This window comes from Chelmon rostratus, chromosome 21 (genome assembly GCF_017976325.1).
Source record: "Chelmon rostratus isolate fCheRos1 chromosome 21, fCheRos1.pri, whole genome shotgun sequence".
NCBI lineage: Eukaryota > Metazoa > Chordata > Actinopteri > Chaetodontiformes > Chaetodontidae > Chelmon > Chelmon rostratus.
In genome coordinates this window covers 3,755,569-3,775,273 of record NC_055678.1, presented here as the reverse complement: position 1 = coordinate 3,775,273, position 19,705 = coordinate 3,755,569, and the positions used below count along the sequence as shown (strand labels likewise).

Here is a 19,705-nt window from a genome sequence, read left to right as displayed (position 1 = left end):
GTCCGTATGGCAACTGTAAATCTGCACTTCTAGCTCTTCCCCTGCCATGATCATTATGTTTTTAATTCTATTTATTTTTTATTAATAAACTACATTAGTGAGCTCCATAGGTTACTGAACTCAAACTGCAGCTGAATAATAATAATAATAATAAAACTGATCATGTACATGTGTGCAGTGTGACAGAGCATCACTTTGAGATATTCAGTAGAACTTCAGAAGATGAAAAAAAACTGAATTCATGAAAGAAAAGATCTTAAATTTTTTGTGTGTTTTTAGAACATTTTGTTTCTGGCTGTTTCTGTCAGCACTACATTTCCCATGAGTCCTGTGCCTCCTTCTGTCCCTGTGGAGGGGGAGAGAGTGGGAGGAGGAACATGGAGGGAGCAGGAGGAGGAGGAGGAGGAGAGGGGGAGTTTGGGAAAGAATGTGTGGAATTCATTTCCTGTTCTGCAGCTCTCACAGAGTCCCAGTGAGCGAGGAGTCGGAGTCATGGCTGAGTCCGGACTGAAAGCTGTGATCTGAACATGACGGAGCGCTGACTCCTCTCTGCTCCTGCCGGATTCTTCTTCTCCTCTCCAGGAGGCCCGTGGAGGACCGAGGAGGAGGAGGGGGGTCCGCCATGGCCGAGCCCCTGCTGAAAAGGACCTTCTCCAGGCTGAGAGGGAAAGACAGATCCCGCAGGAAGACCGACCCCAAACTGAGCGGTGAGCAGCTGCAGACGTTAACATCATCGGTTCAAGTTAGTGTTTGTGAACGCAACTCAGGCTGAGCGTCCTGTTCACCGTTACACCTTCTCTGAATGCCGCTGCTGAGACCTCACATAAACAAAGACGTGACACAGCTGTGGATCAGGTCCTCTCTGATACCAAAACAAAACCTCTTTTCACACCAAAAAGTTTTTCTCTCCAACAAAAGAGGCAGAACGTCGTCTGAAACGAGCAAATGTCATTTCGATTTCTCTAGTTTGAAAAGCAAAAGTGTTTTAAAAGTTGTGAAAGAGATTTATCATGGCTGAAGCAGCTTATGAACTTCACTCTGTCAGGGTTTCATGACGTGACCTTTGTGTTTGCTCTCGACCCGAGAGACGCTTCAGTGTTCTGAGGAAACACAGGACTGCTTCTCTTCTGGTTCCAGACTTCACTCTAATCGCTGAAACGCTGGATTATTAACAGAGACAACTCGTCCAGGTTTGATAGACGTCACGTTTGTAGGACAGAGGATCCAGCAGCCTCGTGTGTCCTGATTCAGATCAGTTTGATATGAACGTGTTGGTCGAAACTGGACAAACAGTCCTCATAGTGAGACAGACAACGCTCGTCAGCGCTTTGCTGCAGAGCACTACAGCAGCACGTCACATGAGTGTGTCCAGTTCAACTGCAGGGTCCAGAAGAGACAGACAGACTGTCAAAGAGACAGACAGAGAAAGAGAGCGACTGACTGACCGACAGAGAGAGAGACAGACAGAGAGAGAGAGAGAATGAGACAGGCAGAGAGAGAGAGCGACTGGCAGACATACAGAGAGAGAATGAGACAGGCAGAGAGACAGACCGACAAAGAGACTGACAGAGAGAGGGACAGAGACAGACAGAATGAGACAGGCAAAGAGAGACTGACAGAGTGAGAGACAGAGTGAGACAGACAGAGTGAGAGAGAGACAAGCAGAGAGGGAGAGACTGAGTGACAGAGTGAGTGAGACAGACAGACGCAGAGAAGGAGAGAGAGTGAGACAGGCAAAAAGAGACAGACAGACAGACAGACTTACTGACAGGGACAGATAGAGAGAGACATAGTGAGACAGGTAGAGAGTGAGAGGCAGAAAGAAAGAGACAGACAGACTGACAAAGAGACAGAGAGAGAGACACAGGGAGAGAGAGACAAGCAGAGAGTGAGACAGGCAGAGAGGGAAAGACCGACTGACACAGAGAGAGAGTGAGACAGACAGAGAAAGAGACAGAGTGAGACAGGCAGAAAGAGAGAGACAGATAGACTTACTGACAGAGAGACAGACAGAGAGCAGGAGCTGCTAACAGGAGTTGCTGGCAGCTGCAGGCTGTGAAGTCGGGGTCCAGTCGGGGGGGTCTGGCTGGTCCACACTGATGAACACGCATCAAATGTTTCTCAGCTGGTCTTTAAAACCAGAGATCACTTGATCAGCAGACACATCATATGATAAATTCAGTGGCTTTTTCGTTGATTCAGGTGTCACATGTCGGGTGTCACAGAGTCCTCTGGTTGGTCCACGTTGTCTTCTCACCACAGTCTAACTGAAGTGCAGTCCATGTGGAGGCAGACTGAGAGCTTTTCAGCAGCGCAGCTCAGGGAGCTTTCACACTGAATCTGGAAATGTGAGGACACGAAGACGTTTTTTGAGCGTGAGACTCGGATCAGGTCTACGAAATCATTTCATGCACGTCGTGTGAGGGAGATTTTCCACTGCTGTGTTTATTTTTAGACCTGATCTGTTTTGGATCAGAACTTCAGGGTCAGCGTGAGTCGAGTTCAACTGCAGTGTTTCTCTGAAACTCGGACACAGATGAAGTTGTTGTCTGTAGCTGTGTCTGTAGGAGCAGACGCACAGCCAATAAACAGCTGGCACAGATGTGATGTAATCTGTGATGTCACCGCTTGTACTGTGAGAGTCTCTGTGGAGGTTGATCATATGATGCAGTGACGCTGCAGGTTCAGAACTATGCTGTGTTTATCAGGGTCACTGTACTGAGACACATTTAGAGGGGGGTGCTAGCATGGAGCTAGGCTAACAGTTTCCCATTGCTTCCAGTCAGACAGATCCTGGTCTAATGTCACCTAGATGAAACTGAGTCTGCAGAGGAGAGAGAACAAAATGATTTATGAAATGTTAACCTTGATGTTAGTCAGGTTCTGCTGAGTAAAGTCAGGTGGAGTCAGGTGGAGTAACTGTGATGGGCAAGTTGTGGTTTGTAATAATAACACTGTCGGTGGTCTCTCCGGCTATGTTATCTTAGCTTATGTTTGGTTTGACAGGATGTTTGCTGACAAGCTTTAACTTGTTTTCCCGTAGGTGGACAGAGACGTCATTATCTGTACGTATTGAACCACACCTGTCTCTGTACTCAGAGGACAGAAGGACTGGTTCATACTGGACGTCACATTAAATCAGTCAAATGTTGGCTTTCCAACCTAATATTCACTGGGAATGCAAAGCATCACATTGATTTGATATTATAATGAAATATATTTCCACATTTTCATACTAAACTTTTCATCTCGCTCTCTGTATTTGAATTTTTCTGCTCTGTTTTTGTTATTTCCACTAAAGACAGACAACAAATAAAACATCACCAACACAGAGATGTTTAAGTAATATCAACTCTACAGCAGAAACCAGTCCATTGAGCCTGTCTCTCCCAGTAGAACCAGTCCACCGAGCCTGTCTGTCCCAGTAGAACCAGTATGTTGTGTCCATCCACAGTGTTATCAGTAGATGTATGGAGCTGAATATTTTTGATGCTCATTATTTTTTGCTTGTTCTGACTAACATTTTGGAATCAGGTTGGTCTCATGTTCTCTTGCTCAGGCGTCTCTCTGCAGCAGCCCTGTGCAGGCTCACCCCTCAGCTGTGTCTCACAGGTGTAGCTGTGACCTGAGGGGTTTGTGTGTGTAGACATGAGGGTTTGTGTTATGTTGGTTTATAGTTTTACCCTTTACTGAACTGAACTGTTTTTCAGTAATTGCAAGTGTTGTTGTCTGTTTTGATGCCTTTAAGGGATGATGCCACAGAGAGCTGCTGAGTGCTTAGCGTCAGGTGCAGGTGTGTCGTAACATGTTTCCAATGGAACTGATGGAGGACACAGTGTGGACATGACGAGTGGATGGTCCTCATGTGCAGTCTGTACTACATTCAATGTGTGTGTGTGTGTGTGTGTGTGTGTGTGTCCAGTGACACACTTGAACTGAACACATTGTAGCTGTGGAGGACACTGTTGAGGCCGTGACTTGTTTTCAACATCTGGGAGGAATTTGTCTCAAAGGTCTCGACGCTCCTCACACAGAGTTCACTCTTAAATGCTTCTTCATTTCATCCACATGAAGCTCTATTGATATCTGACAGGGATCTGATCAGCTGACGCAACAAGAGACAGGATCAGTCAATTTAGTGTGACCACAAAACCTGTCTGACTGTCTGTCTGACAGTCTGTCTGTAATAAATTCATCTACACACATGTGCTTTAATGTTCGGCTTCCTGCAGACAAACTGGGTCAGCTGACCATTTCCTGTCATTAGTGTGTATGTGTATGTGTGTGTGTGTGTGGTTTCTTCCTGTTTATCTCTCTCCTTGTGAGGTCGCAGTCAGTTGAGCCGAGTGAAGATTTTCGATATGAAATCGTTGACTCTGCACACACACACACAGATCGTTTGGGTACCCGGTAGGCGTGGAAGACTCGTCTCTGAGCTTATTACACTAAAACCTCGCCAGCAGAACTTCCTCTGTCACTCTGGGCAACTCTTCTTCCTCGACGGCTCAGTTGAACAGTGGAGTCCCTCAGGGTTCTGTCCTTGGCCCCCTTCTGTTTTCTGTACATGCTGCCTCTTGGTCAGGTTATTCAAAATCATGATGTTTTACCATTCTTATGCAAATAGCACTATTATTATAGAGTTATACTAACTCCCTCCACCGTCTCAAGCTGGTACTAAACACTGCTGCTCGACTCAGTACTGGAACAAAGAGGCAGGATCACATCACCTCTGCCTGCCTCCCTGTTAGCCTTTAATGGATTTTGGCATTTTAATGCTTACTTTTAACTCAGACACACACTCTGCCTTCTTTTGAACCTTTTCTTCCTCTCTTTGGAAGCTTTTGGAAATGTTTCATAGATGTTTTTGTGTAAACTGTTTGCTAAGAAAAGTGCCATAAATGAAGTTGATCATCATCATAAACTTTATTATAAAGAAAAGAAAAAGATATAAGATATGATAAGATGTAGAGATACATAAGAAAAGAAACTGACTGTATGAAAATGTTTCTTCTGTAGGACCCAGACACACTGACTATACATCAACTCTTAAAGCCTGTGTGTGTGTGTGTGTGTGTGTGTGTGTGTGTGTGGTGTTGCTGACTGCAGTCTTTGTGTGTTTCTGTGTATTTTAAGACTCATGAATAGTGAATAGACAGCAGTGTGTTTAGTCTTAAAAACAGAGAGTTCATTGACATCTGCGCAGTCACAGCTGTTTATTCATCCACCCCCCGCCCTCCCCCCACCCCACCCCTTGCTCCTCCTCTCTGCTCCTCCCCTCTCCCTCTCTCTGCTTCTCTCTCCTCTTTTCTCACTGATCAGCATTTCTCAGGCTTCTGAAAATTTAGAACAGATGGTTTAATATTAGCTCACTCACATACACACACATTCCTCTATCAGGTCCTGTTTGGTTTCATTCAGATGACAGGAAGTGGGGGCCAACCTCTGGAGAGTATCACTTCCTGTCTGGCCCTGTACCCAATCAGAGTTGTTTTAGTGTCAGAGTGTAGCCACTGATCACGACCTGCTGAGCAGCAAACAGCAGAGAGACACAGTTAGAGACTAGTTGGTGAACAAAGTGGAGCATTTAGCAGCTACAGACCACAATATTTCCCTCAGGAGCTGGAGGAGACCAAAAACAGAGCTAAAAGAGAGAAAATGCTGGACTGACATTCATCAGGTGACACAAATACGACTCCACATCGATCATCATGTTGTTCTGTAGCTGCTGGATGTGGAAACAAACAGCTGTTTGATAACATGTTAGTGTGTTAAAGTCAGCAGACTGACAAAAAAATCTTAACCAAAATCTTTCTAATATACTAACATGTCACACGTTGAATTTATAGACTGTCATGCTGAAAACAAGTGGAAACACTTGAAAAGATTGTCCATTGTCTCCTGGACCTTGGAAAGGTAGAATGTGTCCTTCAGGCATTTTCAGAGCTCTTTGAATGGATCCCTGGGTAACTTCATTGGGCTCAGATGGTACATGGTCTGAAAGGGAATTTTAAAAATTCCACAGGTTCTTGGGAATATAGCAGAGGTCCTTAAAAGGGTCCAAATTGCGACTGAGGAGGTTCTAACAGAACCTCAAATGTTCCATATCAGTTGGTCCTTGAAAAAGGTTTATTTGTTCTTGGGAAGGTTGGAGGATTCACTGCTAACACAGCCTGAAGCATCAGCAGCTGTTGCTGTGGTTACCTGCAGGTTAACATACATTAAGCTCTGATTTAGAGCAGAAGTTAAACTGTTCACCTGAAATATCATTGAGGTAAAGTCTCAATCAGTTCCAGAGGTCCTTGAAGGGGTGTTAGTGATTGGTGATGAGGTAACATGGGACTTTGAGAGGTCCCAGGATCCTGGAAGAAATTACAGCAGTTCTTGGGGTTATATGTGATCATAAGGATCTTAAACCTACAGGAGACCTCAGGCCTAACTCTAACTTCAAACAGAGAACATTTTTTATTTTTGTGATCATCAGTTCACAAAGATTCACTCAGATTTCTGCTCCTTGTCCTGCTGGTATGGCTGCAACTTCACTGCCTGATGACTTTTACCTGAATGTTGATGAAGTCTCAATGTGACCATTATAACGTTTGTATGACTAAATAGTGCCAAAATATATTGACATTTAAACATTAGGACTAAATAATGTCCAACATCAAAACCAGTGTTCTGGTATCAGTGTAGTATCTTTTATCAATAGATGTTCAGCATCAGTCTTCCTGTACATACTGAAGATTTGTGAGACCAGACATACAGTACGGAGAGTATGTGTGTGTTATTCAGTTGAGTTTATTTTCCAAGCTTTAGAAATAAAACCAGCTCATACTCTTTACTTAGTCCAACTTCTCGTTTTCATCAAAATAAGTGATGGTACGCTCAGAGGATGGAGCAGAGACGCTCACAGAGCTCACTGAAGCAGCGTGAAGTTCGGCTACATCCTGCAAAACTGCGCCCATCTGGGTGAAATACAGAACAACAGTAGTTTTAACTGAGGTCAGATCCAAACACACACACAGCGAGTTTATTCATGCTGTTCAGTCAGATAATCTGCACACTGTATGTCACGAGGATCACACAAACACACACACACAGGAAGCAGAGAGCTGTAAGAGAGAAATCCAGATGTTCAGGATGTGAGAGAGAAAATCTGTGGTTATAACCGATGAAGTGCTGCTTTAAATTTTCCAGTTTGTTTCAACGGAATCAGCTGATGTGATGGTAGAAGATCAATAAAGACCAAACTGTGCAGGAGTCTGAAGTCTCAGACCAGAGTCCAGACTGAGAGTATGAGGGGGACGCGACCATGTGTCGTGATTTGCTGTTCAGTCCTAACTCTGATGCCTCCAGCTGGTTGTGTTTCATATTCAACAGGACACAGTGAAATATACCTGTTTGTAGACTAATGAAAGAGCTGATGGAGTTCACCTTCCCATCTCGTAGATCCACAATCATGCCACACGTAGCAAGTGCTTGGCTGCTTTGATCCATGTAGGAATCATACCGGGAAGTCACCATATCAGAAAATAATATCATCAATATCAAAAGCAGAGTTTTAACTGTCAGATGAACCCAAATCTGTTCCTGAGTTGAACAATCGTATGCAGATCGAAGCACTTTGCAGTTTCACACGGTAACATGTGAGTGTCACGTCAGGAACACATCCTGTTCATTTACAACCAGAGCGGCTGAAAAATGTACACGTGTTCAGTGAAACATACATGCAGAGATGGAAGGTGCGCTGTAGAGACTTAAGGCACTGTGTGTCTCTGTATGCACTGTTTTAACAGTTACTTACTTGTGTCTCAGCATTTGTTTGCATTCAATATTTTCTTCGTTCCTCCATTGGTAGTGGTTTGGTTATCTGTTATAAGTGTTTGACCCAATACTCCATGATGAGGCTTTGAGCCTTCAGTCGTGAGTCTAGTCTTTAATGATCTGCCACATGGAAACCGAAAGGGAGAGACGAGAACAAAGAGCCACAAAGTCACTCACCACTGAATTCCTTCACTCTCCTCAAATTTCTTAACACCAAACACAGACTTTAATCCAACCATTAGAATGTTAATAACAGCTGTCTGTCTGTGTGTCTGTCTGTGTGTGTGTGTGTGTGTGTGCGTGCGTGCGTGTGTGTGTGCGTGTGTGTGTGTGTGTGTGCGTGTGTGTGTGTGTGTGTGTGTGTCCTGCAGATGTTACAGTGATGCCCGATGCTGTCCTCCAGACATCTTCATCACCATCATCACCATCGATGACGACCACAAGAACTCTACCAGCAGCAGCAGACCCTGATCCCCCCTCGCCCCCACAAAACCACATCACAGTTGCTAAGAAACAGATGTGGGCAAGGCAGGGCTCTGCGGCTCCACCCACCAACCTGCCCTCATGCTCCGCCCCCAGAACCTCCGACCGGGAGCGACCAGCAGGGATATCCCAAGATGCACCTGGGCAGGCCTGGAGTCAGAGGCTAGCACAGGATAAGGTACAAGAACTCCCTGAACTCCCTGCGTACTGTTTTAATAGAGTGGCCACAGTGTATTTATTTCATGTAAATATGTCTCACATCAGCCCAGTGTTGTCTGGACCCTCCCTGGTAGTTTGACTCAGTCTCAGAGACTCAGGGTCTCTCCTTTCTCTTCTTTTGTCCTTTTAGTTCATCATTGTCCTCTTGCTCTTCTTCTGGTAGTTTGACTTCTTGTTTTACTCCTGCCGGGTGGACTCAAACTTTGTGTTCTCCTCATGGTAGTTTGACCCCTCCTCTTAATAACTTAGCCTTTCCCCCTGGTCATGCTCCTGGTGTTGGACCCCTCCTGTTTGTACTTTGACTCCCGCTTCTTTTTCTGGTCCCAGACAGAGCAGTGCAGCACCAGGATGTGTGTCAGTCTGGCCTGGGATATGACCAGCACCTCCTGTGTTCCTGTCAGTGCCTCTGCTGTCCACCAGGAAGCCCCCCAGCCAGCAGGGGGCTCCCCAGACACAACCGCCACCTCTGTCTGCACCAAGTCTGGCCAGCGTGCCTATCTGCAAAGCCTGGATCGCAGCAGCCGTGCCTGGGTGCTGTCTTCACCAAAGACCCAGGCGTCAGACGAGGCCTGTGGGCTGCAGGAGGAGAGTGGTAGCAACATCTGGTACAACCCGATCCCGGAGGAGGAGGACGCAGTGGGCCCACGCAGGGAGGAGCAGATATGGCGGAGGAGGGACGAGAGGGAAGAGGGACGAGCAGCTAAGAGGACGGGGCCAGGAGATACCAGGGCCGAGCTGGGAGGTGTGTGGGTCGGGTCAGCAGAGAGTTTTAGCAGTGACTGTGCACTGGAGGGCGCCAATCCAAGCGTTAGCCACCATATTGATGACATCACAACAGAAAATGCAGGTAAGAAGACCTGACTCATGATTAAAGCATTGGTCACTTTGTGTTTTCAGTTTCAGGAGAATAGAACCACATGTTTAGTCTTTGTGTCTCTCTCCTCAGACTACCCTCCCTCTGACTCTAGCCCCTCCTCCCAAAAGAAAGGGGGCGTGTCCGGTAGTGTGATCGACAGGCTGCGGTCTCCTGGTACAGTGAGGAAACTCTCCCTGAAGATGAAGAAACTTCCGGAGCTGCGCCGCAAACTCAGCCTTCGCTCCTCTTCTCGTGCCCATCGCCAGGGAAACGACAGCAGAGGGGGTGGGGACGAGTCGTCCAGTAAGAATGCAACATCATCGTCAGCCTTGTCCAACCAGAACGTGATCAGCAGATATCACCTGGATAGCTCCGCCCCTCCAGCCAGACCGCTGCGACGATCATCGAGAGGACGCTCTGCCAGTAAAGGAGGTAAGGCTCTAACGTCATGTCACAGCGTCCAGCAGGACAAACATTTCAACTTTTGATTACAAGTTAGAAAGCTTCTCAAAGTTCCCACTGGGTTTTATGTGGTGTTGGAGACTGTTAAGCCCCACTCTCAATTGTCACTTTACAAATCTGACAACAACCTATCTTGCTTCTCCCGGGCTGTTTGCATGTAGTGATGCACCCGAAGCTGTTTGGTAACCACAAAAAACTTCTGCACCACCAGCAGCTGGTCTCTCTCGGGAGTGCAGCAGGAACCTGCTAATGTACATCCACAGTATATAAACCCAGGAGTAAAACACATTTTTTCTTCAAGGCTATCTTAGTGACGGTGACTCCCCTGAGTTGTTGCCACGGCAACAGGCCACTCCCCCTACAACTTCCCAGGAAACGGCATGCGACGTCAGTTCCTTCCGATTGTACGTGGGCTCGGATCCGCAGCGCTGCAGCCAGCGGGTGACTGGTTTACTGACCGTCCATCTGCTGGGCCTGGAGGAGATGAAGACCAGCAGGTAGGAATACACCACCGGCACCAGCACTGGAACAAGCTACCAGCAGCTAATATCCGGTAATACGTGCACAGTTTGGTCACAGCAGCATCTGGTGGACAATAGAGGAACTGAGTGTTTGTTGTAGGGCTGCTGTAGTAAATGTAAAGTTATGTACAACAAGTATGAACTGATGGTGACGAAACAGTTCTTCTCGATTAGACATGTGTGGCGGCACTCAGGCCATAATGTGAAGCTCTGTGATTGGATGTTGTCCATCGCAAACTGTAGAAGTCAAGTCAGGAGTCAGAAACAAGCAATGAGTCAGACTTTTACTACAGGAAGCAGCTGAAACAACTCCTCTAACTCTGTTGTCATCAGTAGAAACACCTGCAGGACCTTGACACCAGGCACCAGCTCAGTCTCACCTGTGACTGGTTTGGATACTGAAAACTTTGGTTGAGGGTCAGCAAAGATGGTGGTTTGGGTTCAACATTGAAGTTGAGCTTCTCCCTCTCTGTTCCTGTTTGCGTGCGTGTCTCTCCTCACAGGTCAGAGGGCAGTAAGGACGTCTTCTTGGCCATCCAGATTGACGGGGTGACGAGAGCGAGGACCGCCCTCCTGACCCTGCGGGGCTCTGCCCTCTCCTTAAACCACACCTTCCACCTGGAGCTGGAGAGAGCCCGGCAGCTCAGAGTAGTAGTGTTAACACCAGGTACCTACTAATACTAATGTGGATGCTGCTACTACTGCTGCTACTGTATTACTATAGTATGTATTTGTGTGTGTCCATTTGTGCTTTTACTTTGCCAATTTTGAATGCAGGACTAACAGAATATTTCTAATATGTGGTACTGTTACCTTTCCTTTAGCTATGTATCTGTATGTATATGTACTGTATATGTACTTCTTCCACCCAAGTGATTGAGGACTCAAAAGGAGTCTGATTCAATAAAACGCTGTTGAAGCCAAACAACAACTGAAGCTTTTTTAAATCTTTTGTGTGATCAGTCTCAGTGTTTTTTGTGTTTCTGTCTTTGCAGCCAATCCACATGTAGGTGGCGGGTCTAAATCAGGAACGGATCAGGGTCAGACGTCAGGTGGTCCAACCAGAAACAGAGTCTGCTGTCTGGGTGGAGTCTCCATCCCTCCACTCTTTAAAGGTTCAGTACACTACAGTATTTTAATAAACAACCATTAATGATTAAATGATGGTACTGTGGACCGAATGAGGAGGCACAAATATCAATGAGCATATTTTCTGTCTGTCAGCGAGTCGAAGTCAGCAGCTCTGTGTGAAGCTGGAGCCCAGAGGTCTTCTTTATGTCAAACTGTCCTTGCAGGAGAAGTGGGACACACAGGTACGCAGTAATACTACTAATACTGCAAATGTAAGCAGTAAAAGCAGCAGTTCGGCTCATCCAAACAAAGAAAATTTTAAAGAGGAAATAGCAAAGTTCCAGTTGAGCTGTGGAGTTCTGTTCACAGCTGGAACTAATCCTTCTTCAAACTTTACAGACTGACTGCAGTCATTCTTTGCTCTCACAGCGTCCTTTCACATCGACATCCATCTCTTCTCAATGACAACACTTCCTTCGTCAGAGTTTTGCTAAATCAAAGTCAGGATTTACGACCACAGACTCAAATCAATATGAAAATGCTCCCATATACGACTGTTGTACAGTGACTGGGCTGTTGAACTGTCTTACTTTCCCCCCACAGCCCAGCAGCGACCCAGCAGCGCCTGCCAATGTGTTTGGGGTCGAACTGCATCATCTGGTGGAGAAGGAAGGATCTGCAGCTCCAATCCCCCTGCTGATCCAGAAATGTGTGGCGGAGATAGAACGAAGAGGACTGAAGGTGGCTTTCTATTTATAGTCATTTATCTTTTCGTAGAGATCTATTTCTGTCCGTGTTCACTGCCGCGACGGGTCTAAGAATAGACGGAGCCTGACTGATGCTGTTGTGTGTCTGTCAGGTGGTGGGTCTGTACAGACTGTGTGGGTCTGCTGCAGTGAAGAAGGAGCTCAGGGATTGGTTTGAGAGGAACAGTTCAGCTGTCTGCCTCAGCGAGGACCTCTACCCTGACATCAATGTCATTACAGGTCAGTAAATACACAGCCAGGTGATCTGGACCTGAAGACCGGCAGCTGACCTCAGTGATTTGAACTTGAACTGAGGACTGTAGTATGACTCATGTCAGATCCACTACGGTCTTTTCCAAGTCATCAACATCTTGCTGAGTCATTACGATCAAGTTTAAGTCAAAGCTACATCATAGTCAGCCAGGTCTGACATGACCTCAGTGACTAGAATGTGGCCTCAAAGTCTCAGAGGACCTAAAGGACTTGTACTTCACCTTAATGACTCAGGCCTGCCCTCGCTGTTCAAGACCTCTATGTGTTACACTGGACTGTCATGACTCAATTAATAGATGTTTGTATGTGACTGTGATGACCTAAATTTGATATTCAGGACTCAAACTTTACCTTGATGACTTGTTCACCTGTTGTCTTGCACGTTTCCTAATTGTGCTGCATCTCAGGTATACTGAAGGACTACCTGCGGGAGCTGCCGTCTCAGCTCATCACCAGGACTCTGTATCAGGTCGTCAGGGAGGCCATGACCCTACGACCCCCACCTGCACTACCTGCGACCCCTGATCCTGAGCTGGCCCAGAGCACCGTGGCGCTGCTGTCCTGTCTGCCGCCTCCAGAGAGGGTAACACAGTCCTACTGCTGCTATTCTGTTGTCCTCCTGCAACACAGGGCTCACTGTAAACTGAGTCATCACATAACATTCGTAACATGTTTGTGATTTTGTTTTTGTGTGTTGCTAGTAAATCATTTAAGATTGGGAACATTCTCCGTCTGCTCATAAACACGTGAGGTTCAAATTTGGATCTAACGTCCTTTTCTAACCCATTTTCCCACATGAACTCAGATCATCCAATCAGCTTGCTTGATATAAAGCTGTGCAATGCGTTGTTTGGCTCCTCTGCAAGCCCATGCCACCTAGTATATAACCTGAGGTCAGATTCAGAGAGCAGGTTTACTTCTGTGTTCGCTCTCTGTCTCCCTCTTCAGGCCACCTTGTCTCTCTTGCTGGACCACCTCAGCCTGGTGGCGTCCTTCAGCTCGTCCAACAGGATGACGCATCAGAACCTTGCGGTCTGCTTTGGCCCGGTGCTGCTCACCCCGACCCAGGAGGCCTGGAGGGCAGGGGGAGGAGGAGGAGGAGGAGGAGGTGGGAGGGGAGGAAGGGGAGGAGGGAAGGGGTTCGGTCACGGTGAAGAGATAGCGAGCGCAGTGGATTTCAAACGACATATCGAGGCGCTCCACTACCTGCTGCAGCTGTGGCCAGGTGAGACAAACTGACAGTGGAGGAAGCTCCACCTACTTTGATACTCTAATGTTGCCATGGAAACCCCTTACCTTAAACAAATGACACTCTGCTTAGCGTGTAATTCTGCCATTCATATCTTCCTCCTCAGTGCCCACCCACCGAGTCCCAGCAGAGGACCACATTGACGTCTCCCTGCCTCCCTCCCCCAACCTTGCCCCTTGCCCCCTGGACCAGCAGCAGAGGCATCCTGCGCTGCGATTGGCTCTGCCCCAGAACCGAGAGGAAGAGGTTGTGGTGTCACGTCGGGGTCGAGGCGGTCTGGCCCGGCTGGAAAGTCCACCACCGATCAACCGGTACGCCGGAGACTGGAGCATCTGCGGACGAGACCTTCTGTCTGGACAGGAGGCCGATTATGATGAGGTGGCAGGAAGTGAGAGTGATGGAGGTAAATTGATGAGCAGGACAGTTTATCACATGTTTTTCCATTTATTGAACAAAGATGGCACCCAGACCTTCTGGAATAAGTTTTTCTTCACTATACAGCAGAAACATTTATATAATAGTCTTTTAATATTAGAGACATGTCTTCAAAAACAGCAGCCACATCTGTTCAACATCTTTGACCAAACAAACTGTGTCTCTCTGTCAACAAGTCTGTAGACTTGTCTGTAGTCTGTAGACCAGTGAAGCTGAGTCCGAGCAGTTTTAACATCAAGGTCAAAAAACAAAACCGTGTCTACTGAATATTCTTCATCAGCTCAGACTTCAGTCCTTTAGATTTAGACACATCTGAAATGTGACAGGAACAGGAAACATTTGTGTAAAAGTTGAATTATTGACTCAAATCGTGATCACGATTCTGAACGAGGTGAATCAGATTAGAAACCAAACCTTCCTGCACAATGTTGCACCATGAGTCTGATATGTTTCCACATGATGTGCAAGACTTTATCCTGATTTTGGACATTTAACACGTGTTGATCCCTGTTGGTCCTCCTGTCACCCTCACTCCTGCTGCTGCTTCTGTTTCAGCCAGCGGAGATGAAGAGGAGGAGAAGAAGGAGGCGTGGTCGTCCGGAGGAGGAGGGGGAGGTCTGTACGTGGAGGAGTTCATGGATTTTGATGCTCCGTTTAACTGTCGACTCAGCCTGAAGGACTTCGATACTCTGATCCACGACCTGGACCGAGAGCTGGCCAAGCAGATCAACATATGTCTGTAGAGGAAAAGGAGGAAGATGAAGAGGAGGGATAAAGTTTTAAAGGTTATTGATCATCAAACAACTATGACAGAATACAGTTACTATATCTGATACTGAGAGCAGACTGACCTCAGATCAGTTGTTAGTTTGACCTCTGACCTCCTCACAGCGTCCCCTGATCTCCATGGAAACTGAAGAGACCGGGCAGGTCTGTCCAGACTCACAGCAGCTACAGGACACGCCTACTACATGATCCAATCTCGAGAGGTTCTCTTTAGGAGAAGACCTCAGGGGGAGTGACCTGCAGTGAAATGGGTGTGTCCATCAGTGAAGTGGGTGTGTCCTGCAGTGAAGTGGGTGTGGCTGCAGATAAACCCCTTTGGAAAAACATTTTCAGGGACTTGTTTCTGTCTTCAAGACAGACTGAAAACATCACCGCTGTGTCAAAGAAAGAAGAGAAAACATTCACACAAACCAAATTTTTTCTATTTTCAGCACAATTTTTAAAAAGAAGCTTCTTTCATAGTCAAAAGTTTAAATCCCATAAATATGAGAATTGCAGGATATGAAATGTCATATTTATGGGAAACTTGTTGTGTGAGACATATGTGATATGAGATTTCTAAGTCATAATTGCTGAATGCTCTGAATCCGCTCCATCAACATTTAGTTGGAGGAAAGTGTTTTGTGAGAGCAGGCTGCAGACCGGAGCTAAGTGGTGAGTTTAACTCTAAATGTGGAACAACATTGATGTGGTTCTCGTAGCATTTTCTGCGTCTCTGGATGTTTCCTGACTCTTGCTGGTCATCATGGAGGACGAGCTGTCAGTCTGTCATTCTGTGCCAAAAAAAACTCCAAATCCAAACAGATCAGCTCTCTGATCCAAAGAGGAAACTTCAGTGTCAATATGAAGGAGGAGAGTTCCTCTTAGAGGTGCCAGCCGCTTCATACCGTTACGATTATTATTGATGTACAGATGTTGTAATGATAAAGACCCTCTGAAGTCACAGAGGTGAACTAAAATGTGCTGTTTTTCTGGGTATCAGGGTCGGATCCTGTTGGATCACATTGGTTCCTGTTGGATTAAATTGGGTAAACATTGGATTCTGTTGGACCACATCGGATACTGTTGGATCCCATTGGGTTATTGCTGGATCCTGTTGGATCACGACAAATCCTGTTGGATTCCGTTTGGTTGGATTCACATAGATCACGTTGGATCGTGTTGGGTTAATGCAGGATCCTGTTGGATCACATCAGATCATGTTGGGTTAACGTTGGATCCTGTTGAATCATGTTGGGGTAACGTTGGATCACATTGGGTTAACGTTGGATTTGGTTAGATCACGTTGGATCATGTTGGGTCCTATTGGATCATGTTGGATCCTGTTGGACTGTATTTGGGCTGTTTGCACTGTTGAAGCCATAATTTTACTTGTTGAAACTTTAAGCTGATGAGAACAAACTGCAGAACTCATCGCTCTGCTGCTCCATCCAATCAGAGTTCCCGTAACCGCCGATCAGCTGACATATTTTTATTTATTCCCTTTTCCTTCTGAATGTGATGTGACATATAAGAGCTTCTGAAAGGTCACTGTGGGAACATCTTTCTAAACCATCTGTTCCCTCTCAGGATCTGAACCGGGTTTTTCTATCAAATATTGGTCAGCTTTGTGACACAAAGCTTCATCATGGCGGACGTTATGGAAGTCCTTGACTCACTGACTTGATTTCAGATTTTCAGTAGCTGTGGTGTCAGTTTACAGAACACCAACAGACAGTCGGTGGTTTGATGAGGTGGATGGAAATTAATTTGTCCATTGCGCCATAAAAACCTCTGAATCTGATGGCTGATAACGGCCTTGTACACAACTCACTGTTTTGTCATCGTTAGCATGTAGCATTAGCATGTAGGTTGACTGTTTTTAGCAGTTTATGGTGTCATCTGAATGGATAGTAAATATATGAATAAATGTATGAAGTGAAGCTCACAGTTCAACATTTTAAATTGAACATGATGCATGTGGAGCTCAGAAGAAGCGAGAAGAATCCGAAGCACTTAAACAACACAAAAAACTGAAGCAGACGCTAGTTGTGTTTAGATCATAATGTTCAGGCTGTATTAAACCCACATTCCTGTAGAGGGCGCTGTGATGACAGCCACAGGATTATTATTCATGTAATGTCCATTACCCCAGCAGATTTCTGTTGGTCCTGCAGGTTGTCCTCACCCCTTGCCAGTTTCTGTCACCCCTTCAGGTTTCTGTCACCCCCTACAGGTTTTTCTCATCCACTGCAGGTTTTTGTAGCCCCTGCAGTTTTTTTCTCACCCCCTGCAAGTTTCCGTCACCCCTGCAGGTTTTTGTCGTCGGGTTGAGCAGCAGAGCAATGTGAGCTCAAGCCAGTCGTCAGTATTTTCACGGTACAGAGTTTGTCACTGTGACGAGTTTGTGAAGCCACAGAAGGAATACGATGCCATATTTAGTGTTAATGAGAATGTTGTTGTTGTTGTTTTAATTTGTTTTCTGTGTTGTTCTTGTTGTTTTTGACAGTATTACCTTGTTTTGCACAACTTCAATAAGCACTTATGTTTTTTATTGATGATGACGATGTTTCTATGCAGATGATGTAACCAAAGTGTTGAAGCACAGTTCCTGTTGGAACAGACCACAGCAGCCTGTCTGTATGTCTTATTAACCTGACCAACTATTAAACACATTATTATTATTATTTTTATTATTATTAACTGATTGACTGGGCTGTTATTCTTATTATTAGAGCTACAATTTTTTTTTCTGTTCTGTTCAAACCGGGTAGAAGTGAGTGGAGTCAGACCAGTGTCAGTATTATTGAATGCACACAGAAGGAGTTACCTGTAGCCAATCAGATGGCTCCTTCCATTTCAGCCAATACTTAATGTGATCACAAAGGGTCTCATCTGTACAGTCTGCAGTGATGAATTAGAACACAAAGAGAGAACAACAGCTATAAGTGATAACTCTGCTGTTGTCCTTCATTGAAAATGTTTGAGTGATGAATGCTTCATAAGTTAGTGATGTGCCATTTAATACTAGCATTAGCTAACAAGTTAGCAATATAATGCGTCACTGAACAGCTACCAAGCTTCATGTGGATGTACTCTACAGCAGATGCTGTATTCAGGCTTGTGAGATGGTCAGAGGTGTTCTGACCCGTTCAGCAGTAGAAAATGTCAGATTTGTGCTGCTTTTGGACGTTCCAGTGATGGAAAATGGCAAAACTAAGCATTAAGTATCATACGACAGGGGAGAACATTTCACAGCGCAGAAGGTATTTTATAATACTTTGTATGGTGTATGTGAGTGTAATGCTACAGTATGATACCACATTAAATCAACCCTGGCAGGAAATGAGCTATCATCTAATGGTTCATTTGCTCTGAGCAGCTGCTGCAGCTGTTGCATCTTTGGCCGTGACATTTTTCCCATGTGTTTTTTTTTCTCATGTTACAACAGATCAACAGACCTTTAGACACATTTCTGTATGAAACCAGCTAGAAAACCTGTGCAGCTCACAAGAATTTGGAGCTTGAGCCCTGGTCCACGTGGGTCCATGGATCAAGGCATGGATCTTGGTCCATATCTGGAGGATGTAGAACCAGTCCCTGTGATCTGTGGACAGTATGTGGATATGTCACAGCTTCCATGTGTCTAACGCTTCGTTTGATTTTCTACATTAATATTCTCAACTCTAGGCAGCGATGGACCTTCATCCGTGATGATAATGACTGGAGGGATTTAAATCAGGTATTAACATGTGATTAGATTTCATTTGTCATTCTGTCTCAGTGAACTCATTAAAACAGCTGAATGAAGTTGTTCTATCTACACAGACCGAAATGTGTCACAAACAACATCCCACATGAACATGATGAACTTGAGAAATGTGAAAACTGTAAAGATGGATTCATTTGTTCTTTCCAAAAAAAAAAAAAGTCATCCAATTAAAACAAAGCAACAGAAGATAGATGTCACATCAAGTGAGTGAAGTTGGTGTTAATGAACCTATTGGACAGCAAACTTCAGGCTGCACCTCCTTAAAAGGACTTTGTGCTCTACTGACAGTGGAGCCTGTTTGCCCTCAGTGTCGTCTGACAGCACCCTCCCTTCCGACTGCCTCCATTGCACGTCCACTCTTTAGCTGATGGACTGTGTCACCCACACATTAGATTACAGAGCTTTTACTTAGTTGAGAAATCTGAATACATTGATCGATCAGACAGTATTTATTGTAAAAGACGTTTGAATAGGTTTCTTTGCTGCCTTCAGGAAAATGTGTCACTTTAATGTTTTACTGCAGAGTCGTCTGGCTTCACAGGGCTCATGACAGGAAGTGAATGGGTTCAGTCCTGGGACCAGAAGGAGAAACATGGCGAACACGTATATCTAAACAGTCAAAACACACCTGTGGTGTAGAACAGCCTCACACTGACAGTAACTGTTTGATGGTTTCCTCAAATCAGCAAATTTATTCTGGATAAACGTATTTTGTTCCTTCAGTGTCTGAATGTTTGACCTTTTATTATTGGCCTTCTACTGAATCTTTTGTTATCATGAAAAGATTAGAAAAATCCATCTGTGTTTTTTGCTTTCCTAATTTGATATATTAATGTTACTTTGAGTGAGGCACTAAAAATAAAAAATGTATTAGTATTAACAAACACAATCAGTTTGCTTAACTTTAAATCAGCAGTTGCCTCCGTGGTTTGTTTTACTTTCCACACTGTTGTTGAAATTAATTATCAAGAACTGGTCGTTTTTATATCATTTTTTTCCACACCTTTATAATTTACTGAGTTCTGCCTGTCA

At 45.2% G+C, this 19,705-nt stretch overlaps 1 protein-coding gene across 1 annotated transcript; it reads left to right on the top strand.

The window, feature by feature from the left end:
- The first annotated feature begins 483 nt into the window (after window positions 1–483).
- Window positions 484–18,224, top strand: LOC121625369 (rho GTPase-activating protein SYDE1). Its single transcript, XM_041963454.1, has 14 exons — window positions 484–707; window positions 8,193–8,482; window positions 8,851–9,370; window positions 9,470–9,811; window positions 10,143–10,338; window positions 10,866–11,029; window positions 11,358–11,477; window positions 11,587–11,675; window positions 12,037–12,174; window positions 12,293–12,419; window positions 12,860–13,035; window positions 13,401–13,677; window positions 13,808–14,104; window positions 14,692–18,224. The coding sequence occupies exons 1-14, from the start codon at window positions 623–625 to the stop codon at window positions 14,877–14,879; spliced, it is 3,009 nt and encodes a 1,002-aa protein (XP_041819388.1). The 5' UTR covers window positions 484–622; the 3' UTR covers window positions 14,880–18,224.
- Window positions 18,225–19,705: the final 1,481 nt, after the last annotated feature.